We start from the raw sequence: 25649 nt of genomic DNA, 5'->3' as shown, positions 1-25649 counted from the left end.
AGTGTCCAAAACAGCAATTAGAAAATAAGCAATATCACCTCCTTTTTCAATTAACATGTGATGAGATATTAATTTAGAATTGAGACCTTTATTATACCATATATTTTAATGGCTAGCTATTTTGCTAGTGCGTATACAGTATCATCAGTAATGTATTTCTAAATCATAAGAAAAACAGCAAAGCCTTCTGAAGTCATTAAAACAAATTAACATGAAGTCAAATACACTCTATCTGTTATGTCTGCTTTCATATATTTTTCTGTTGATTACTAATTTGCTGATAAAAATCAATTTGCTTAATGGCTTTTGCTTTCACTATGGAATACCACCGTCTCAGTCACAATGTTTCACAAATACTTCCTCCACAGATTCTAAAACAACTGTTCTAATGATATTGATATCATTGAAATTATGGGGACAATTTATTAAAAAAAAAACTTAACTATCTGTTATATAAATGTTTGCTGGCATTTTGAACTGATTAACCTAAACCTTACCCAGTACAATGAGAACTATGTTAGAAAAGGATTGATACTGTATATAGTACTTTTGGGACTTCGAGAAACTTCTGTGGTACTCTCTAAGCAGCTTTGTGATGCATCAGATACTAAATCCGTATTTCAGTGCTTTTTCCCAGCAAACATTCCAAACTTCAGTTGCGTCATTTCCATTTAAAGTTTAAGAGGAAAGCAGACTCTAATGATTTTTTAATTGAAAGCAGATACAGTACACTTTGCAATGGCTTGTTATTATCGGGAGACAGTCTTGATGTTATTACTGAGATTTGTGTCTTCTAAAATGTCTTTAAATGCAGGAACACATGAATGAAGGATTTAGTTTTTGTGAGTGGTCATTGTCTTTTGTGATCTGGGTTGTCTCTTATTTGAGGTGACATTCTTGTTAACTATTTTCAGCAAATCTTATTCCAGAAAAGTACAAGGACAATTAAAATATAATTAAAAGATAATTACCATCATACAATCACACACCAAAGCACATTTACACTGAAGGCATATTGCAACAAGAATCCACTACCTGCCCCTCAAACATAAAATGAGGATGACGATGATAATAATCAGGCTGTTTCATAAAGCAATAAGAAATAATAAGAAATCTCTACACAATTCCTACAACATAAATGAATTTCATTGTTGGTACTGTAGGTTCTCACGTTTTAAAGGTTCTCACTCCATTCTAGATTTTGGACTTCTATTAAGTATTACATGTCTGCTCAAGAATTAAAGAGGGCAAAAGCAATAAACTCTGGTTCTTGATGGCTGTAGGATTTTCAGGTTTTCATTTCATCACCATTACATTACTGATTTAATAATCTGCTCTGTAGGGCAGATTGAATGTTTTTGTTAAATTTCTTACAGTTGATTTGAAAGAGATTCTACTGTATGTTAAAGGTAAAATATTTGAAGCACCAACACCAGAAAATGAAGATGTGTTCCAGTTAAAATCAGCCCATTAGTTAAACACATTATGCAATTAAGAGCACTGCTAGAATAAAAGACAAAATGGTATCACTACTCAAAGGAAATGTAGTTTAACACTCTTCAATTACAGTATTTGTCACACTTTGTACCTGATTTACACTGCAGCTTAAAAGCAGTATTCTTGTAGTTTTTTGTTGACAGTGTAAGAGAATTGCATATCTCTTGACTTTTGGGAAGACCACAGTTTTTCTTTGTTTGACATTTTTATGGATCCCAAAAGCTGTCTTTTAGAGTCTGGCATTTAGGAGTTGTTTTCTGAGTTCTTCTTTCTTGTGTTTGCGCAGCACAGCGCATGCACTAACAAGACACTATTGTTTCATTTTTGGTTACTCCATCCTGCAGTACAAGGGGTAATGTGACTTCTGATTTCTTGGTTGGTGTTTTTATTTTCTTTCCCCATATATACTTGCATTGGTTTTCCAATTACATATACCAATGTCTAAAAATTAAATTAGGGTACTACAAAAAAATGCATTAAAACATACAGATGGCAGTTTAACTGAGTCAACAAGACATTTCTATACAACTGGAAGCAGTTCCTCAGTCCTGTTATTTTCATAGTAGGAAAAACAAATCTCCATTAATATAATTCCAATAAAATGGGTTAACGTTTGCCTAAAATATGCAACTGCAACTAAATAAATTATAAAGATTTCAGTAATAGCACACACACTGGTGAAGAAGAGGGGAAACGGGGACATTTTTTAATTAATTTTTACATTCTCATGATAACTTCACATACCTGTTAGTTTCACTATTTCCAAGGTGGACACTACCATTGTTACTATTTCCCACTCTGCCCCATTCCCCTTCGTCAATGTGCTTTGTAAAATTCTGCTTATGTTTATTCTTTCCTGGGAAGGATATTTATTTAAGAGAAAATGTGCAATTAGTAAAAATATGAGAGGGCTCCAACATACACAAGTAAACTGGACTGTAGTGTACACCACTAGACACAAGTTGTGAAACAAATAGCATTAATGAAGAGACACACCTACCAGTGAATCAATTAGATTGTCTTCTCAGCAGGGATTAACAGTAATGTGCATGTAATAAACATGTAGTATATATATATAATAAATGTAAATAAATATAATAAACATGTACACACATAAAAGACACTAACATTTCCTAATTTTAATCACACTAAGGGGGAAGGGAGTAGGGTATTTCTCTCATTATGTTTGTTCCATGAATAGGGGATACTCCTCAATCATTTTTTCACTTTCCCTCAGATGAGGAGCATTTTTTAAAAGTCTTCTTTCATTGCTTCATCAAAAGTTTGGCAAGTGCGCAAAGAACCAAGCCAGTACCATCCATTTTATTATATTAGAAGAGTTTTATGCATTCATGCAGCATTTCAAGTCTGCTTGCACTTAAAAAACAGCAAAGTCTCCAGTCTTTTAGCCTTAACTCTGGCAAAGTTTACTTGACATTTTTCTAAGTTCTTCATTGCTCGGAAGAGAATAAAGACTTGCTGTTCTCTATACCCAATACTTTACAGGCTGTATTTTAATGTTGTGGTGGAGCACACACCACTAATGTTGTGGACAGCTTGGACGGTGATCCTATAATCTTTACATTACTGGCACTGAAGAAGATAAAAAGATGAGTAGATGACAACTGTCTATTAGCCTCATCTCTGCTCTTGTGCTTTGAGCTGGAGAGCTATGATATCTGTTTATAATTTAGTATAGTCAACATAATTTCTATAATAAGCTTGCCATAGCAATAACCTATTTGTTTTCTTTTTTAAAAACTAAAACTCTCCATTGATGGTCCTCTGAGATGCAAACTGTCATTCATGGGGGTGGTTTTTTTGGCACAAAGAGGTTGCAGATGGTGTTCATTACATAATTGCTACACATCAGCTGTAATTGAAGATGTGGAGCCCTGAGAGTTGATATTTTGTTAAGTGCTGGCTTTGAGTTGACTGTATGTGCTAGTTTAACTGTATTTGGGTGCATGAGAAAATAGAGGTTAACTGTATTTGGGTGCGTATGAAAAGCCAGCAGTCTGGCAAACAGATCTGTCTGAAAGACTCTTGGCATCATGCCTGGGTCAGCCTGAACCCTCTAGTTATGGTGGAGAGTAATTTCAAATTTGTCACAAGATGTTCAAAGTATTGTGCTTAGTTGACATGTCTTTGATTCATTCAATGCATACAGTAGTTTGTCAGTTCAATAAAGGATGTATAACCATTTTTTGCTGTAGAAGAGGATCTACTCTTGCCTGGACAAGGACAAGGTCTCCTGCAGGCCTTTACATTTCCCAGCTTCAGCTTTAAGCTGAGACTGTCAATCACACAAGCCTGTGCATTCCATCTAATGAGGAGAGTGGGCAGCACTGCTTCGCAAGTAACCTTACAGTTTAGATTCTTGCGGTCTAGGAACATAACAAGCCTCTGCCTCCATAAAAGTCAAAGATAAAACTGTTAAAGCCAAATATCCCCCATTTCCCTGTATTTCACTAAACCTTGAGTTCTTTCTCATTCTTGTGTTCCCTTGCAGATAAATTGTGTAACATTTCCACTCCCTATGACAATGCCTGAACAGCAACTGCTTAAACCGAATGAGTGGAGCTATTGCGATTACTTCTGGGTAAGAAAACACATAGGGAGACATACTGTATCTGTTTTGCTTCCATCCAGTTTGCCAGTATTGGCTTCTTAAAGATGTAAATGCCAATACTGAAAGCACATAGTCTCTGAAATTGATTGTCATGCTTCAAATTGATTATTAAAATGCTTACTATTTTCCTGAGAATTAAGGTTTTCATTATTATTTGTATTATTATTGATAATTTTGTAGTTGCTTTGGAAAGAGAAAAATTAGATATCTTAAATTACTATTTTTAATAAGATTTATTATTTTCTACCAATGGGAGAGCTTGTCATATTGAGCAACTGCCTTTAATCACCTAAAGTTTGATCGCCGGTAATGGGTTTTCTAATAAGTTTTTATATTGTTTTACAAAACATTTTCTCAGTTTCTTTTGAGCTAAAAAAACAGGCTGCCAAGGTGCTAGGACCACTTTAAACTAAAGGTCACTTTTTCTAAATACCTCAGGCCACCAATGGCTCTCCGTGTGCAGCTCTACTTTGTTCACTGTTGTTAGAAGGGCTCTGGGTGTTTTTTTTTAAATTGAGTTATCTTCTGAGAATAAGGGAATCCCTAGGAGTTATATGCCTTTAAAATAACACAACCACACTGCATAAACTTCTTTAATGAACCTACCTGGCTCCCAAAAGATAGAGACCCCACAGGGATTATGAATGCCAGGCTGTATGGGCCAACAACTTCAGCACATTATACTTTCACAATGGCAACAATAACAGACTGAGTATGGAGAACAAAACTGACAAAAAAGTCAAAAATGGTGCTTGAACTCTTCTGAATTCATTTTGTACAGCCAAATTACAGTACATGCAGCATAGAGAGCTGTATAAAAGAATCTAGTGCAATACAAATGACAGTACTGTGTAAGATGTCATTAATAAGTGAAATACTAGTGTAAAGAGCCATTTTTACAGTATTTAGAACTACCTCAACGTGGATATTTCATTAATAAATTACATTTATTGTGGTATTTTATGATATAATTCCCATATATTCTACTTTTACTCCTTAGGCTGATAAAAAGGATCCCCAGGGAAATGCATCTGTCTCTGGCTTTGAGGTTTTGCTTCAGAAACAACTAAAGGGCAAACAAATGCAGAAAGAAATGGCAGAATTCATCCGGGAAAGGTAAATGTGCAATTAGAAATGGATAATCGTGGATTTTGTACTGTGAGAAGAGAAGTGCCTGTAGCACTTAACAGATTAGAAAAAAATACAACTTACTACATCTTTCTATACTTTTCTTTCACACATGCATAGACGTTTTGCAATAAACTCTTACATCTTTGAGATATTTTTGTATTGAAAAGAACGGTTAGTCATATCCCGTGCACTTCCAGTTACTTAATGCATACATGTTGCAAAACCTAATTTACGCATTGTGTTAGTGACTGGCTATCTTAACGATTTCATTAAAATTAGTTTCCTAGTTGATTTCTCAATGCAAGCGGTCTGAACGTGCACAGGGGAAGCAGGCCGATATTGCGCAAAGCTGGAAAATAAAAATAGCCTTTCATAAAAACTCCTTAGTCAAAGAGCAACACATTTAACTCTGAAAAGTACAGTATATTACTGTTGTAACAAGCTGAATTCTGTTTTGCTTTTTGCTTTGGGTACAATTACTGAAGTTTGCTTCATACGAAGGCTTTTAGAAGCAGTTTTTACTGGAATGCTACTTACTGTAGCATGTCAGATGATTTTCTTGTAGAGAAAAATGACAATGCAAAAGAGGATTTTCAGTGCTTTATTTGCTTCATTCTCCAAATATATTTTTGTATCAAAAAGAGAAATTATATTTTTAACAAAAGTTAGAGAGGAGGTCAAATTGTAATCTCATGCTTCTGTTCTGATATAAATATATTTTTAAGTATAAATACTAGCTGGCTGCCCACAACTTTGCACACATCTTTCTAGCACCCCTCACTCCTGCCCCACTGCACCCTTGCAGCTGCCACCCTGGTTTATTACTTGTACATGAGGGGGTTTCTAACTGCAATGATCTTTGGTTAGCACTGTGATTTCCTCAGCTAGGCAAGTTAACACCAAAGTTTTGCTATCCCCTTGTATAGTGTATTTGTTGGCTTGATTTATCATTATTACAATTTGACTGAATTATTGAAAAGATGTACAGTAAGTGTATAAACTAAATACAGTAGCTAACATTACTTGTTGTTAAACTGGACTCAGTGTTATTTGTGCCTCTTGTGTATCTATTGAGCAAAACAATATTGTTAATTGTGTTTCTCTTGAGCAAACAATACCTGTATGGGTATATTTAAATAAAGATTTAAGCACATTATGGTTATTAAAATTAAATTAAATTAAATTAATTAAATTAATTAAATGAAGGTTTTTTTTTAAATTCCCATCAAAACAATAGGGTTTATGCACTGGATATAACTACACATTATTCAAATGCTGGTGGCCTTTTCATTGCATTGAAACCACATATAAGAAGTCTTAAATAAAATTGGTTCAAGCTACCTGAAAAATCCTTTATTTCTTTTTGGGTCCAAAGTCAAATTTTTATGCAACCCATTGATTGGGCTGCAGAGATTAAGTGGTATTTTCTTTTTATTACAGAATAAAAATTGAAGAGGAATATGCAAAGAATCTTTCAAAGCTTTCTCAGATTCCACTGGCTGCGCAAGAAGAGGGGTAGGTTTTTAAGAACTACATACTGTATCTAAACCTGCAAAATGAATACTTAAATCACTTTGCATTCTCAGCTTCCATGACTCTCACTTACAGGGACACTCATTATCACATAAGTGCTACAGTAGGTTTCTTGTAATTTAAAGTGTTAAAATGCTGGTTAAGAATGTATTCTTGAAATTTAAATTGAATGGCAAACTGTTGTTTGTATAAGGGTTGCAAGCAGCTAAATAACAAAAAAAAGTTCACAACTGTGTAAAAGGGTTGTCTTCTAACATTGTTCAGATGCTTACACTATAAAAAAACCTTTGTAGCTGACTTAGATACAGTAATAGATCAGAAATGTAATTAACTATTCTTAATATAGGAGATAATCATCAATGGGAATTTTTGATTCCATCTACAATTGCAATAATGATGTACTGTATGAGCTCAGTTTATATCTGGCCATGAAAACATTTGCAGCTCTGTGGGAGTAAAGTCAATTATTGTTTTATAATGCAGGCTATGATTTCATACCTAGCCTTTATGTAAGGTACCAGTTACCTGTAAAAGTGCCATACAGTATACCCATGAAAGTGCTTTGCATTGATACACATGCCTTATTAATATGCCAAAGTGAACTGGCAGTGTGTGGAAACAGGATTTTTAGAAGACCATTCCATAATGCAAAAAAAGTTGAAAAGTTATATAACTAAGTTCCGTATTAATGTTCACTTAAATACAGATTTATAATTTACAATGAAAAGTTGCCGTTTCTTCACAAACAACATGCATGGCTCAGTGCTGTTTGTGTCTGGTGAGTATCTTTCATAGATCATGCATTAGTCTTAGTTGAGTTACAGTAACTGTAAATATATACAGTATGTTGAGGACATAAAAGGTATACTGTATATTGTAAAATTTGCTGAACTTCTCTTAACACATTATCATATGTCTGTAAAAGCATTCTGTTCTCTAATTAACAATCCTCAATTGATGTAACCTTAATTCTTGTACATAAGAGAGTGGAAATATCTGTTTTGTAAATAATTTTACTTACAGTATGCAATGGGGTTCTTATATATTTGTGGTTCTCCCTTCAGTCTGTTTTTTTGGTGAGCATTATTATAGAGCTGGGCAAATAAGATGGAGACACTCTCTTCTGGGAAACTATATCCTGTGTAGTGGTTTAGTCATGTGTGCTCTATCTGTGTGTGGACTGTACTTGTTAAGGTCTGCAACTCAGCCAGCACTAAAAATGCTTGGATTGATTATTGCCTTGGAAGCCTCCTTCATGCAACACCATTGAAGCCCACAGCTACTTTTATATAAAAAAGCATAATAGTGACATAAGTCAGAACTCTTAAAACCTGGACAGAAATGTGTCTTCATTGCACTGTTCTATTTGATCTGTTATGGGAAATTTTGGTTTGATCACTGCACCTAGAGATTCTGCAAGTTTTGTTGGTTTCAGAGTTTGCTTGCTCTGCTGAATCAGAAAAGATGTATTGTTTCTTGCAGCCTCCAGATGATTCCACAAAGGTCCACCCACCCCTTCCAGAGGCATTTAAAAGAGTACAATACTTGTATTATGTAGTCATGTCAGTCCTTTTGTTACTGTATGCTGTTGATCCACCCCTGATGATTGTTTTGGTAGCTGGTACCTACTCTCATGTTCAGAATTTTGTGATTCTTCTGTATAAAAGTCATTTCTATCAAAGCTCATTTGGTACTATTTGTACCGCATAGAGTTTTTTTTTCTGCCAGTACATACGTTAGGGTACTTTTTCCTCAGAGGGGTATTTCATGTAAGTTATATTTTCCTTTTTCCTTAATTCTAGACTACTGTGCCTTGTGACATGTTTTATCTGCTATTTTATATCTTCATTATGTTTTGCAAAACAAACCCATCCTCTGATCAGATTCTTCAGGCAATATGCACAATGGCATGTATTATGTTTTTATTCCCTTGCAATCTAATAGGGTGTCAATCAGAAAAGGTTCTGATTGGGAAGCCTAGACCTGAAATTGTTTGTCTAGTGTGCCAGGGTGCCTTACCTTTTTTTCCAGGAAGGCTACAGTCCAGCAAGTTTTTTTAGTCCCTTTAAATCATTATCTGCTCCCAACCTCAAGAAAAAAATCAAGTATGAGAGTAGTTTGACATTGCAGTAAAAGGATAAAATATTTTTCAAGTTGCCGTTCCTCATACTCCATGTTTTTACAATAAATGTACATAATCCATCACATTGAGTTCAGGGAAGATTCAGAGCAACTGAATTTAGAGACAGTTTGCTTTCTGGGATCAACTTTGACCTTTTCCTGAATAACAATTACACCTACCAGTTTTTTGGTTTAATATGATGTCTACAGTACATCCCTGACCTGGTAACACTGCAGTACGGATTTAATATTTTGTGGCACAGAAAAGCCAACATCGTGTATTTAAAAAAATGGAGGGATCAATGAACAAGAGAGGAGAATATGATAACCCTTGTACTGAAAGCCCTTTAAATCCGATTTAAGAAAACAGTGGGTTCACTGACCTAATCAACAGCTGAGATGGAACAAAAACTAGAAGTTATCATTTCCAAGTCTGGAATGAGGACACTATATCAAAGCAGAGGTAACAATGAAATATCACAAACAACACGTGTAATAAATTGTTAATATGGGAGAACTCAAACCTTTTTTTTAAAACCTCGTTTTAAAACAAAATACCTACAGTACCTGTGCCATTTTTAAGAAATGCCTTTAAGGAATCTGGAGTGTGAAAACGATTTGAGGATGCTGCACATCTAAATACCTTAAAATACACGTGATAATTTGCACAAAGAAATTATATTATCAACCACATACCACTGTATTGTAATAAGAGGAGTAAAAAAACATGGTCTCTAGTGACATTTAGACTGCCAAGATGCAGAAATGTATCAGGATAGGTCATTTAAACCTCATCTCCATGGATACAGTACCAATTGCACACTCTAGCAGTTGGCCCAAATTGTTCTAGAGCTTAGGTTGATGAGAACACAGATTTATTAAAAACAAAATAAGCATTTCCATGATTCCCAGGGCTCACAGTGTTATTGTACAATGTGAGTTCCTTAATTGTAATGTGATGGGCGAGAAATACAACTTTGTTAAGCTAAAGTGCTAGTTGAGAGGAAAAAAAACACATGATATACTTGGGATGCATCTGGTGTTTTTTTAAATATTTTATGTACAATAATCAGAGATATGAATGTTATAATTTTAAGAACACAAAATTGTAGTTAATATTATTGTAATATAAATTTTGAGTATTTATATAACAAATTCAAATAACTAAAAAGATGTAAAAATAAAAAAGTGATGAATACAGATTGAGATTTGGACATCGAAGTCCAGTCATAGATTTAGCTTTTTGGGCACATACTTGAGTTTTATGGTTCCTGAAAACAAAATTTAAAGAAGAAAATTAATTTTACACTGTGCATCACTTATCTGATGAAGTTATTAATTGCTTTTAATTTGAATGCTTTGTAGTTCAATTTAGATTTTAAAATATGAAGTATCTCAATCTGAAAGATGAATATATTTAATTGAACATAAAAATCATTGCAAGACAGAATTTAACTAAATATGAGGTATGAGGGATTAATCACAGCAAGAAATTTTGAAAACATGATGAAGCTGAGTCATAAAATCAATATGTTGATATATACTGAATGCTCTGCATCAAGCCCAGGTGCTGGGATGAATTAGACTACAGAAGAATGTGTTTGATGTCTGAAAAACTACCCTTTTATTCGGAGCTCTGTCTTTTAGTTTAACCACTGTGAGCCACCCCAAAAAACTTTTCTTTATAACGCCAGGCAGGCTTTCAGATTAAATTAGTCAAATCATTGAGTTTAAATAAACATTCCACAAATACCTGCACAGATGTGTTTAAGGGATATTCCAATGTAAGACAAATGTCGCAGTTTGCCCAGACATTTGCTCTTGTGCAATACATTTTTAAAATTAAATCATAAAAAGTTAAAAGTATGCTAAAAAAACTGTGAGATTTAAATCACAAATGGGCCATCTTGTTTAGGGCATGACTTTATATAGCTTTACCCTCTCTCTACTTTCCAGAGCTCCGAATTCTTAATTTTGGAGCTCTGTCAATTTAGAAAAACAAAACCCAGTAAATTGTTCTTTTAAAAGGGAATGTAACAACAATTTTACTTGTAGTTTGTTCAAGTATAAACTGAATACAGCTTATTTGTTGAGATGACACTAATTTTACATAGATACTTCCTTAAGAAGACCATGCATAACATTCCATGTGCAGGGTTTAAACTCTTATAATGTGAATTAAAAGAAATAGCAGTCAAGTCTCTCTACTCGGTCAAATTATTATTACGTTCTTTTAACTTCCAGCTTCTCAGTTCTGACATTAATTGCATTGTCAGATTTCTTAATTTTTTGTTGAATGAAAAGAAGGTTATAATAATAATAATAATTGCTTACACTTATATAGCGCTTTTCTGGACACTGGACACTGTAATATATTTGTATTCACTGTGTAACCATTTTGTATTTCTTAAGCACCCTGGGAGAAGCATGGGCTCAGTTGAAGAAGAGCCTAGCAGATGAGGCTGAGGTCCATTTAAAGTTTTCATCTAAGGTAATCAAAAACATACTCTACTTCAAACCAGCAATGAATGTTTTTTTTTGTATTGCTATAATTTATCACATGGAAAATGAAGGAAGTGTTCAGTACATACAGTATATAGGAAATAAAGGTGGGGCAAATAGTCTCTTGACATTGCTAATTGTACTTGTTTTTATATGTAAAATAACCAATATGATTAACACAAAAAACGTGAGTAATAACTAAGATTACAAGAGACCACTTGCATATTAATATGGACAGGATGCAGCACAGTAGGTACTGTAGCACTGTAGCTTTTACAGGACCAGGGTCTTATACTGTATTGTTCACTTAAATTTTTCTGGCTGCTTTAGTTTTCTCCCAAAGACACACTGTCACCCAAATAAAACTAATGATTCTACATACAGTATAAACATCCTGATTGTTAGTATTTATATGCTCATTAAAAGAAAACTATTCAAATTCTCTTCAAGTACTTATATATTACATACATTTTAACTTCTTAACAAAAGAGTAAGCAATATACTCCAGTACTGCACTGTAATTATATACAGCAAAAAGGACAATGTCTACTATGGGAACTATTTTTCTAGCCCAAATGTCCAATTTCACCTAGATCAAATGAAAAGTTCAGTATCTTCTTCTGAGGTTTCTAAATAGTGCAGCTAATATTTAAGATATACAGGAGGCAATCCACTTTTAAGCGCATGTTACAGTAGATCAACTCTAGATTTAATTTCTTCCCTCATTCCTTGCCAACAATATTTAAAACAGAGATTACCAACAAATTCCAAAGCTGAGTATTTTACTAGTTCCTCCAATACATAAACACTCTGTTTTTCAGAAGCCTGAGATGAGGCCAAATATTTAACAGGAAATGAATTCTTCAGTTCCTTTGTTTACATAGAGGAAACAAAAAAAGGTGCTAAATCCTTGAACAGCTAGTCAGGAAACACTAGCCAGCCAATGCACAAAAGTATAGTTATTGATAGAATTACTTTTTTTACTTTGCAGCTTGTAATGCCTCTGCTGAGCCAGAAAGTCTGCCGCTAGAAATATATACTAAGGGTAAAGCACACTGGCAGTCTCACAGGACCAGACCAGAGAGCAGTGTAAAAGGCTTATATCCACAATCACCATAATGAACAGTAAATTAACTTGGCTCTTAAAAACATCTCCTAAATCTTCGCATTTCATTCAACATTTGTACTGCACAACCACCTATGTTTAGGGTGTTAATAATAATCAGGAAAATGATACTTCTGGAAAATGACATTTATGACATTATTAAAATGTGGCTTATCCCTTTTACCTTTTGTCGCTTAAATAGAACATTATGTACACTGGAAGACACTAGAGATTTGGTCTTTGCCTAACAGTGATATTACAGAAGTTAATCTAAAGCTGTCCTTTTCATTCATAATAGCTGAAGTAACTTGACAATCATTAACAGTAAAGCAAACGTTCACATTTTACAGGCTCTGATAAGTTCTATTTATGTTTTGTAGCTCCAAAGCGAAGTGGAGAAACCCCTACTTACTTTCCGAGATAACTTTAAAAAGGACATGAAGAAATTTGATCATCATATTTCTGACCTTCGAAAACAACTTGCCAACCGATATGCCGCAGTAGAAAAGGTATGTAGTTTCAAAAAGGCTCAATGAAAGCACGACAGGTTTTTTTTCCTCCACTGTGAAGGTATTCTTCTTTATTGGCACAACACTGCTATGATGAGCTACTTTGCATTATCTACACAGCCATATTATGCCTTATTCATTAGTACATACAATGCCCTCCTGAGTTGTGCTTAAAAAAATCTAAAAATGTTATTCAGTAATCTTAATTTCCTTGGAAAGAGCAAAGTCATATTTGTCATGAATAGTTAATTAAAGTATGGAAAATTCATTCACACTTAGCTGGTATTTTGTAAATCTTCCCCTGGCATTGATAATACAGTTTCCTGTAGTGTGCTATGAGATTGTGGCACTCCTGAGGGGGAATTCTCCAGGAAGAATTGCTCTAGATCCATCAGACCCTTTCAGTTCTATTCATGTACTGCCTTTCTAGAGGTCACACCACAAACGTTTGATGAGATTGAGCTCTGGAGTTTAGATGGCAAGTTGAGAACATTTGTTTTATATGCAGTTAAGCAGTTCTTTGTAAATTTGGGTGTATGCTTTGGATCTTTGTCATGCTGCAATGTCCATTTTTCATCCAAGCTTAAACTTCTTGGCAGGGGAAAGCATTCAAGCAGACAATGTCAAATTATAGTTTTGATACTTGTCTCACTATCTATGAAAGCAAGATACAATTGCATTCTCTTCAGGGCAAGGTTGTCATTATACAAAAGTAGTAGATTCAGCTTTTTGTGCATACTTTTTTATGCATTCCCCAACTTGTTGAGGTCAGTGACCTTCTACCTGCAGTCTTCAAGGTGCTCTCTGACCTAAAAATGTCTTCCATGTGGTGTCTCCTTTTATACACGAGGAAAACAGGAAACCTTGAAAGTCCTCTAAATAGTTCTGGAGACTCCATTGCATTTCCAAAGAGCAGAACATTATCATGGGTTTGTTTTTTTGTTAAATTTATTTTAATGGAATACTTAGGTGCGTATGAATGTGAAGTTGTCTGAAATTCAAATTTTTATATAATAAAAATGACCCGTCTCTGTATAGGAGCAGTATGGATACTGTGTAATACATATATATTTTTTTTTTAAAAGTAAGACAACATTTCCAAACCATAACTAATTGTGATGATGTATGTTGTTGTTCCCCATTTCAGTATTTGCAGATATTAATACATAAAGCATGGTAATGTATCTATAAAGTCATCTGTAAATGGGAAGGAAATCAAACTTATGCAGTAGTAGTAACTGTAGCAGGCAGCTGTTTTGTCTTGATTTAGTTTAACAAATAATTGTGCTGTACTATGATAAAATGAACAAGAAATCATTCACTGCATATCACAATCTTAAAACTGTGTTATGATTGGAGAGCTGTTCAAATAACTTGCCTGGCAAAGGGCTGAAATAAATGGGAAGTTGCCTGGGTTTCTTAAGAAATATGCTTAATATTCAAAAGACTATCAGTTGGAATTGCCAAAAATATATAGCTTTGTTATATATGTTTATAATAGGCAAAAATGTGCTTTTTCATAATCTCACTGATGCACTGTGAGGTTGTTACTGTTACACTTGAATGTTGCTGCTTGTTGAAATCATTATCTTGTGTCATGAGAACTCACAAATATGTTGTGAAGTGATACCATTGTTACGACCCAAGTGTCTAGGGGTAAAGGGGTGTAACATTTAGGATAATTTTTGGAAGCAGGTGGGTTCTGGTGAGCGACTAGGAAGCGTGATAACAAGGGTTGGTGCAAAAATTATGATTTTAAGTTGAATAAGTGACTGGTTCAAAACAGGACACAATAACGCACAGGGTAAGGGAACTAGAGTGGTGCCAAAGAAAAGAAAATAACAAACAAAATGGATCTGGCTAGGAAAGTGAGGGAAAGCTAACCTGACTACAAAAGAAAACCCAAAACACACGGTCTTCCGCGTCTTCAACACCCTAGCTAACCTCCACTGACTTCCCAACACCATACAAGACAAATGGCACTCACCCATACTAAACTAGTGTGACTAATACAAAATCAACTAAGTGTGTAGAATGTACCCAACAACCTAAACTAACCTTATACACAAAGGTTTACACAAAAACACAAGTGAACTAGGAATACAAATGAGAAAATGAGAGTAATAAACAGGAACAAGGTACAAAAGAACACAAAGGGTGAACATATAACACGTTAGGGCAAGGTAATGGCGAAACAAGGATAAACACAAACAAACGAACGTACAAAGAGACTAACAGAAACTAACAAACCAACAAAGCCGAAGCAAAATCTAAAGCGAAGCGATAACCAAAGCCAAGCGGGACCAAAGTCAAACGAAAGGCCTCTCCCTTCTGAAAGCCCCCATGTTTTATACTGAATAAGATGAGTTCTGATTGGCTGAGAGCTGATTGATGATGATGTCATACGGAAACAGTGGTGTAACGGTGGGCCAATGGGGGAGGGAGAACAATCAAAGTCAGCAGTTTGGAACATAACAACAAACACACATAGACCACACACTGGGACGTAACAACCATGAAAGAAATTTACTTTGTCTTACAAATATTTGCCATGAACTTGATAGTAAGCTGAATCAAGTTCAATAAGTTCTATTCCTTTTGGTGTTTCTAGAATTCCAACAATACACTACTACATTCCTGGGATTTTTTAAATATTTTCTTACCAGTAGAGTGTTGCCTAAATATTAATATTTTCTTGCCAATTGAACAGGTGCTACACATTAAAGATACTGTACATATCAACATACTGTACCTGACATTTGTCATGCCCTCTGCAGCCAGATGGCGCTCCCACTCTGTCTTGTCCCTAGTTTTCTGCCTGCTGTCCTTCCGGTCCCTCTCTTTCCCTTGGGCTATATATTTCCGGGTCTTGCACTCTGCCCTCACTCAGCATTGACGTTTGGATGTCCTGAGACCCGGCTTGCACCAGGTCGCCCCACGTCCGCTACCTGAGGGCATAAGTTTCTATACGGCACTCCTGAACTCTTTGCACTAACGAGCCCAAGCCTTTTTCTCATTCCGCCGCTACGCATATGGGTCTTTTTTCACTCTCCTGCTCTCCACAGTTAGTCCCTTTGGACGTCCGTGATAACATTTTTGTGTACTGTATAATAATTCTCAACATGATTCTGAAAAAACAGAAACCTTCTGTAATAAGGTTGCCACCAATAATTTGAAATCAAAAGAGCACTCTGAAAAACATTAACTGGTCTTTTATAGTGTCCTAAAACTGTTAACATGTTTTTTTTCTGAGAGAGACATCTCCAGTCCATTTTACAGAGAATGGGCTAGCAGTTTTAACTTAGAAAAGTACAATAACTGTATTCCTTTTGGTTTCAAAGTGTTTGAGCACTCACAAAATACTATTCTGTCTACTTGGAATACAAAAAAAAGACAAACAGATTATGGGCACAGCTAAACTTGCCAACAATACGTGAAAAGTGGATAGTTGTGAATACGGATCATGGTGCTTGATTTGGACAAAAGGGCATTCAGGCATTATATGAATTACACAACTGTTGCATTGTTGTTTTTCTGAAAGGCACGCAAAGCTCTGGCTGAGAGGCAGAAAGACCTAGAGATGAAAACACAACAGCTGGAAATAAAACTGAGCAACAAAACTGAAGAAGATATCAAGAAAGCCAGAAGGAAATCCACACAAGCAGGTACGACTTCAGGAGAAGCACATCACATGCAGTAGCACTACCCATGATGCCTCACCTTTACATCAGAGACATGTACAGTACCACTCTTTCCTCCCCTTTATATAGGAGGAAATGACTGTAAACTACCACTAGTTTCAGAAATGTGTAACTACTGTCAATTTATTTTTAAATAGACACTTGTTCCATACAAATGCCAGTATGATTATGACAAATAGAAAACAGTTCAATAGAATAGAGTAGCATATTCTATTACTTGACATATTGTAGCCCCTTTACAGTATATATGAAACAGATACAGTACCTGTGGACTAATAAACAGAATTGTGGCCATTTATCATTTCAAATAAGGAAGAACGCTTACTTTATGATCAGTAAGTACACCTTGGGTTGTCTTTTACAGCATTTTCAGAAAACATCAGACCAAAACATTTCCCCTAAATAAAAAAATATCAAGTTACAAACAGTTCATTGAAATAAGAGCTGATCTAAAGGTAAAATCAGGTTATGTTTCTAACAGCAGGTTAGTCCTTTACAGATGGGGTGGGTGAGTTATAAAAGACAGGTTTTTTAAGGTCAGTCCCTTTGAAATTTCTACAGGTATATTGAAACTTGACAGCATAAAGGTATATTAATGCTCTGTTGTAATTAGCTTTGTTGCCTTGATAAATACTGCACCCTCAAGGGTTAATCCCAGTTTTGAGTATTTTCGTAGGAGTTATGTTTTATTCTGATTTTACATCTTTTTACTTATTACAATATTTTAATTTTGTAGCACTACTATTAAATGGATGGGTAATAAATTGATTTTCTACCACTTCTAACTTGAGGTATTTCTTTTGGACCAATGCTAAACATGAAAGATTTAATAATTTAAAAAACTTTACACCAGCTGAAGTGAGATTTGAAGCTGTGATATAAAGGGACACTTAATACTTAGCTCTAACACATTGCGCAATAGTTTGGCAACAGTACTTATATGGTCTTACTAACTTATAACGGGGCCTTGTGTTGTAGTGAGGAACACAAAAAACATTAAACATTAAATATTAAATATTACCATAAGAACAAACTCAGATCAGATATTTCTGTACAAGATCTTTTTGTACATGCTAAAAAGTAAGTGAACGAAGATTTTTTTGTCATAATGTTCTTAAATTTTTAGAAAATAAGAACAGAGACTGTTCATCATTAAGAAGATCTGAGACAATGCCTCAGATCTGGACAAAAAACAGTCCTGTTTGTAACACAGGAATAGTATTCTAAATTTCAGGACTTCAGGCTGTGAGTCCACATTATTTTAACAGTCTTGAAGTTCATTGTAAGGTATGCCAGATAGATCTGAAAGAATGCTACGGAAAAGTTTTAAACAGCAAAAACAATAATGTTGGTACATTGACTTGTGAAAGAGTTAGGCAAACCAAGCTGGCTATGCATCAGTAAAAACAGTAGGTGTGTCAGCAGCATTGTGTCCAGACGATATTTCGTAACAAAATACACCTTGAGAACATATGTAATATGCTATTTTGATGCTGGAGTATTAGATTCAGTGGGTGTGGGCTACTAATATATTCCCTAGTGGATAATCTGTTGGCAGTAGTGGAGAACAGCATAATAGAAAGGCTTGTGTGATTGAGATCAGCCATTTCTTAACTCAGGAAAACTGGAAACACAAACACAAACACTATAAAAATGGGAGACTGTATTTGGGGAGTTCCAGACAGTTTATCTCATCCAGTCTGAAGACTATATGTTTTGAAAAGTATCGTTAAAGCAGTGATAAGCTAAAAATAAATTGTTGCAGGGGCAGATGTTGGTGGCATCTGTCTTAAGGATAAAACTTTCCAGACAGTTTTGCACAGCAGGGAATGATGGAGATGTTGACTGACTGAATCCTCCAAGATTCTTTTATTTTTTAGACCAAAAGGAAACACCGGTGATTTGAATAAGGGATTAAGACGGAGTTGAGAGCCAGTGTTTTGTAAGAATAATTTGAAATTATGCCAGACAGCATTAAGTTTTAATGAACCAAATCAAAGTTGTGAATGTTTTATGAGATTGTGGAGTCCAGAAAGAAGACTTAGGAAAATTGCAAATATTTAAGCAATTAATACACTTTTGACTACATGTATCGATTGTGTTTTTGTTACAGTACATACAGTACTACTCTGTATGATCATTGCAAACTGTTTTTTTATTGTAACTATGCTTCATAATTATCCTTTGTTTAAATTAAATAATAAAAAGAAAATTTAAAAGACTCCAGTCTCACAGCTCCTGGGTCATGGGTTCCTTAATAGTGCTGCCTCCTGTATGGAGTGTCCATTTTCTCCCTGTAACCACCTGAATTTTTGCCAGGTGCTCCAGTTTCCTCTTACTATCCAAGGACAGTTTATATTAATTAGTATATCTACATGTAAATAAGCCTTTGGTCTTGTGCGTCAAATATTCACTCATCATTGGCAAAGATGCAACGGAATAGGAATGATCTGCACTATCCCTGTACCCACCATTAGAGCAGGCCAGTCTTTTTTCTTCCTTTGTCACACATAATGTGAGCCAACGGGGGAATAATAAATGCTTCTCTTTTAGTCACCAGAGGTACCCTAGAGAGAATAACGTTTGTCTGTGGTAATTGAAGCCTTAAAATGCAATAGAAATGTCCACTAAATAAAAATACCTCTAAATGAGCACATATTTCACATACAGTAAGTAGGCAGTAACTAGGCTAATTATGCTATTCCAGTTTGTGGTTTGAGTTCCTAACTGTTTTTTGCACATTGATTAGTTCTCAGTCCAGTTATTTACAGTATATTGAAGGGGAATCTTCCAGCTTTCAATTTGAAAATTAATCATGTTTTGAAAAAGATGAGCATATCTAAATATACAATGCTTTTTCAATTAGATGAAAAAGTATTGCTATCAAATGTTGTTTAGTTTCCCATTTTAATAGTCCATATGCATTTTGAAGTAGAGGATTAGTTTAGGATATTGTTCAGACAACAATGAAGCTTTTAGTTATTTATGAAGTGATTTGTATCATATTTTTGGACAAAAAAAGTATATTTTCCAACTGTGTATCTTTGTGGATGAAGGCTTACTTTTCATGAAAAAGGCCAGGCAATGTGCTTGAACTCTTTTCTCCAGAGTAGATTCGTTTCTTAGCCAAATTCATTATTTAAAAGTGCAAGAGATATCTGGGAAATGAGATTCAAAGGAATTTTGGATAGCTTAACATCTTTCTCGACATCTGTTGCTAAGCAACATATTTCCATTACTCTAAACCCAATTTACATATTTACGCATATAAATTCCATATATTCTGTGTCCGATCCCCAAAACATGCCAATATTTCTTGAACTGTGTGATGGAAGACAGATGTTTATGGGTTTTAACAAAATGTGACATCAGGTAGTTCTGTCCAGTTCCACATTACACTTGCAAATCATGTGTATTCTGACATGTTATTTAAAACACATTACGGTGCTGAACATAAAAGATTTACATTCTGGAGGAGTGCATGTGCAGAATAAAAATAAGGTGCCACTACACTAGTGTACTGTGTACTAATAGAAACACAAGGACTGCATTGCCATCTGCTGGAACCTGTTAGCATTGCCCCATGTTGATGCTGTGCGTGCAGTACAGTATATTGTATATCTTAAAAAATGGTATCTGTTTCACTAGAATGATATTCAGCTACTATACAGTGCCTTGCGAAAGTATTCGGCCCCCTTGAACTTTTCAACCTTTTGCCACATTTCAGGCTTCAAACATAAAGATATAATTTTTTTATTTTATGTGAAGAATCACCAACAAGTGGGACACAATTGTGAAGTGGAACGAAATCTATTGGATTTTTGAAACTTTTTTAACTAATAAAAAAATGAAAAGTGGGGCGTGCAAAATTATTCGGCCCCTTTACTTTCAGTGCAGCAAACTCACTCCAGAAGTTCAGCGAGGATCTCTGAATGATCCAATGTTGTCCTAAATGACTGATGGTGATAAATAGAATCCACCTGTGTGTAATCAAGTCTCTGTATAAATGCACCTGCTCTGTGATAGTCTCAAGGTTCTGTTGAAAGCGCAGAGAGCATCATGAAGACCAAGGAACACACCAGGCAGGTCCGTAATACTGTTGTGGAGAAGTTTAAAGCCGGATTTGGATACAAAAAGATTTCCCAAGCTTCAAACATCCCAAGGAGCACTGTGCAAGCGATCATCTTGAAATGGAAGGAGTATCAGACCACTGCAAATCTACCAAGACCTGGCCGTCCCTCTAAACTTTCAGCTCAGACAAGGAGAAGACTGATCAGAGATGCAGCCAAGAGGCCCATGATCACTCTGGATGAACTGCAGAGAACTACAGCTGAGGTGGGAGAGTCTGTCCATAGGACAACAATCAGTCTTACACTGCACAAATCTGGCCTTTATGGAAGAGTGGCAAGAAGAAAGCCATTTCTCAAAGATATCCATAAAAAGTCTCGCCTAAAGTTTGCCACAAGCCACCTGGGAGACACCCCAAACATGTGGAAGAAGGTGCTCTGGTCAGATGAAACCAAAATCGAACTTTTTGGCCACAATGCAAAACGATATGTTTGGCGTAAAAGCAACACGGCTCATCACCCTCAACACACCATCCCCACTGTCAAACATGGTGGTGGCAGCATCATGGTTTGGGCCTGCTTTTCTTCAGCAGGGACAGGGAAGATGGTTAAAATTGAGGGGAAGATGGATGCAGCCAAATACAGGACCATTCTGGATGAAAACCTGTTGGAGTCTGCAAAAGACCTGAAACTGGGACGGAGATTTATCTTCCAACAAGACAATGATCCCAAACATACAGCAAAATCTACAAAGGAATGGTTCACAAATAAACGTATCCAGGTGTTTGAATGGCCAAGTCAAAGTCCAGACCTGAATCCAATCGAGAATCTGTGGAAAGAGCTGAAAACTGCTGTTCACAAACGCTCTCCATCCAACCTCACTGAGCTCGAGCTGTTTTGCAAGGAAGAATGGGCAAGAATTTCAGTCTCTCGATGTGCAAAACTGATAGAGACATACCCCAAGCGACTTGCAGCTGTAATCGCAGCAAAAGGTGGCTCTACAAAGTATTAACGCAAGGGGGCCGAATAATTTTGCACGCCCCACTTTTCATTTTTTTATTAGTTAAAAAAGTTTCAAAAATCCAATAGATTTCGTTCCACTTCACAATTGTGTCCCACTTGTTGGTGATTCTTCACATAAAATAAAAAATTTATATCTTTATGTTTGAAGCCTGAAATGTGGCAAAAGGTTGAAAAGTTCAAGGGGGCCGAATACTTTCCCAAGGCACTGTATGTTGTCTCTCTCAGCTCTGCCACCCTGTTGATCCAGATGATCAGTAGGGATGTCATTACAGTGTGCAGGGGGGAAACTCTGTCCTTCTTAAGGATGGCAATGTTAAGCAGCATAGCACATGTGACAACGATGTCACATGCCTTGTCTGGATTTACCCTCAGACATGTACATGAGTCATGTACATGTTGCTGATGTGACATCATGTATCATAGTTTATTTGATAAATTAGGAAAAATTTGATGATGGAAGCTACAGTATACATTATGAACACCACTAGGTAAAACCCATTGTAGCCTCATATGTTTAAAAACTTATTTTGATGGAAATGGTTGGTAACTTTATTTTGTTTTGTATAATCAATGTTCCTGTCTTTAGGCTAGAATTTTCATTTTTAAAACTTTAGATGATGTACTGATGCAGTAAATTTATTTTCTGTTAAAAAAAGCTTTGTTTGGCCTTTGGGGGTTTTAATGAGTATGTCCAGAGCACCTATTCAATTAGGAAATGCTGCAAGAAATGTTTAGATATTGGTTCATAGCTACAGGGAACAGAAGCTACAATTACAGGAAAGTGGATAGAATTATACTGTAGATGCGAATATTACCTATTTCACAAAATTCCTGTTTGGTGGTATTCACTAATGTTTGGCTGTCAAAGGTTGTAAAAGCATGCAAAAACTGTTTTAGTGCAATCACTACTTTCTATATTGCACAATACAGTCTCTTTACTGAAGCACTCTGAGTTACAGCACCAACGCAGTAAAAACTGCACTAATCACAGCAATCTCAGCCTTATGAAGGCTTAAGAGATCATGAATGTATGGTATATCCTGTCGGCTGAAACAGTATCTTTCAAACAAAAATGATCAGTGGTGATCTCTAAACATTTATTCGCTCAGCAGATACCTGAATAAAAGTAATGTCATTTTTTGCAGGGATCTGAAGGGTCTGTGAGTTGAACTCTTTACCACAAAGTCAGGCTAAGTTTAACTTAAACTGCCTGGATCAGGTTGAGAATAAAGGATATGTTGTTATAGTTACTTTACCACATACAGTACAATTCAATTTGTGAATTTGCTTTGTGAAACCCAAAATCCAGACTTTTGTCAATTTATGTTAAACGTATCCGGTTAATTCTGTAATCTTACTTTGTTAAGAAAGAATGCCACTTTTTTACATTTCATTGTATTGTCAAGTCAAGGCAAGTTCAAGTCAAGTTCAAGTTTATTGTCATTATACTCATATACAGGTATATGATATAACGAAATGCTATTTAGCTAGCTCTCGGACATAAGTAGTACAAAAAAAAACAACAACAGGCAATGTGCAAAACAGCAAAAAGGTAACAGGTTATGTGCAAAAACATGCATCAACAGAATGAAATAAAGAGGTAGAAATGATGGGGAGTGAGTTTTTGACATGTATGGTAGAGGTAGATTTTCATCGTGTGTTTGGGTTTTTGGTAAGAAAGAAAGAAGGCACTGTGAGGTTCAGATCAGATGTGAGAGGTGAGGTGAGAGTGAGATACCTGATACCTAAATAAAAGTCACATACTGTATGTCATCTTTCATGGATGGAGTTACAGTTCTTGCTCAAACAATGTGTAAATGGGGAGAGTTTGCAGTATGTGCCACCTATCAATGAAGTCTTGGCTGTTTAATTACCCATCTTTCATAACTGAACTTGATAGATGTCATTCTTGACATGTTGTTTGATGTTCTGTTTATTCCAAAATGGGCCAGTTAGTAACTTAATCTTCATCTTTATTTTTGCCTTATTACTTTAAAAAAAACACAAATTTGACCTCTTTGAGAAGAAGTTCTACATTAAAATGAGCCATGTGGGTTACAGGTAGGCACCTCTGATATAAGGAACATATAACTTCTGTTTTGTAATTATGGGAATACAAATAGTTTTGCAAACCTGAAGAGATTTCAGAGGCACCTATTCTGACCTGTTTACACTATAAATTTTTTTGGTCCATCCATTTTATTACTGCTTCTTGCAGTTCAGGGTCATGGGGGAGCCAGAGCCTATCCCAGCAGTCAATGGGCACAAGGCAGGGTACACATATACACTCATACCAGGGCCAATTTTGTCAGAAGTCGATTAGCCTACCAGTAGGTCTCTGGACTGCGGGAGGAAACCAGAGCACCTGGACGAGACCCAGCACTGGTCCCAAGATCAGGAATTGAACTCAAAGCCCCAACACTGTGAAGTTGCAATGCTAACCACTGTGCCACCGTGCTTCCTCATTTTCCTAATAATTTGAGAGTAAATTTAAATTTAACAGTATTTTTTTTTTGCAGGTGATGACCTCATGAGGTGTTTAGACCTGTATAACCAGGCCCAGTCCAAATGGTTTGAAGAGATGGTGACCTCAAGCTTGGTATGTTCTAATAAGATTGATTTTCATTTTGTTTTACTTTCTGAATTTGTAGTAAAAAAACATTCAGAGTATAATTCCAAGAATGATAAAAAAGTTATGAAGGCAAAGCAACAGCCACACCAAAGTAGTGCTTTGAATGGAATAATAAAAATCTCACATTAATTCTTAATGCAGGCCATTTAGATCCACTACAAAGTTATTACATCTGACTTCATTTTAAGTACAGTAAAGTACAAGTAAGTCTGTAAAGCACTCTGTGGTAAAATGTTGGCATTTACAGTATAGCAAATAAAAAATTGAATGAAACCGTTTATTTAGCAGGCAGATCATCCTTATTCAGATTAATCTGCAATATATTAAATGTTTATGACAAGACAATTATGTAAGTATTGTACATGTACTCCCCATGCCACAGGATAAATTCAAAATGTTACAATAAGGCTAGCACAAAATGGAAGTGAAATATAGGTGCTGCACTAGTCATAATTAGAAGTGTATAAAGTGTGGTTAGAGAACAGGGGGCTCTTTCACAAAGCAGTTAACTGAATAACTTTACTAAATGTTGACAAAAGTCTGGATTTTCGGTTTTGTGAAGCAAGATTAAGTTGTATCCGGTAAAGTAACTGTAGCAACATACTGTATGCTCTATTCTTAACCTGTTCTGGATGAAAATGGATGAAAAGAAATTGAAGAGAACATCAAATCCATTTACAGTTCACTGATCATTTTTATTTGAAAGATGCCGTTTTAACAGACATATTGAGGTTAAAAATCATCCCAAATGGTGTTTGCTGTCCACTGTACTGTACAACCCTGTTGTTACTTCTCATTTCTGTTTCAAATGTCTTAATGTATTATAATATTTGGTTGTTATTTGTAAGTATATACAACCATATTTTATAAATTTTCACTGAACACATTCTATAGAATGTAACAAGATACAGTAGATCAGGGGTGCCCAACCAGTCGATGGATCGCAAGAATGTTTGGCAAAAAATAAAAGGGCTATTTGATTATTTGCTTTTTTCGCTCGCCTAAACAATTATTCAGATCTGTGCATGCAATGTCATGCATTTTACTGTCCTGGTGTGTGTTTAACCATTGTCGAATGGGTTGTAAAATCTCTTCCCTGAGTGCTGGTTGATACTGAAAAAAAGGCTACAGGAACTCCATAAATGGAGTGCTGTGTGTGCTACCCAAGAACCTTCTCTTGGTTATTGCCGCACGAA

At 35.5% G+C, this 25649-nt stretch overlaps 1 protein-coding gene across 3 annotated transcripts in view; it reads left to right on the top strand.

The window, feature by feature from the left end:
• gas7b (growth arrest-specific 7b) overlaps window positions 1-25649 on the top strand; it is a 121907-nt gene that overhangs the window by 88645 nt on the left and 7613 nt on the right. For all 3 annotated transcript variants that reach the window (XM_088599576.1, XM_088599578.1, XM_088599577.1), the window contains exons 6-12: window positions 4010-4099; window positions 5130-5245; window positions 6701-6775; window positions 11327-11405; window positions 12902-13030; window positions 16572-16695; window positions 24341-24420. In XM_088599576.1, coding sequence (XP_088455702.1) covers window positions 4010-4099; window positions 5130-5245; window positions 6701-6775; window positions 11327-11405; window positions 12902-13030; window positions 16572-16695; window positions 24341-24420 — 693 coding nt within the window. The remainder of the gene's footprint in view (window positions 1-4009; window positions 4100-5129; window positions 5246-6700; window positions 6776-11326; window positions 11406-12901; window positions 13031-16571; window positions 16696-24340; window positions 24421-25649) is intronic.

The sequence above is a fragment of the Lepisosteus platostomus genome, chromosome 11 (genome assembly GCF_059453375.1).
Source record: "Lepisosteus platostomus isolate fLepPlt1 chromosome 11, fLepPlt1.hap1, whole genome shotgun sequence".
Lineage (NCBI taxonomy): Eukaryota > Metazoa > Chordata > Actinopteri > Semionotiformes > Lepisosteidae > Lepisosteus > Lepisosteus platostomus.
Note: the sequence above shows the minus strand (reverse complement) of the source record. Positions and strands in the feature narration are given on the sequence as shown.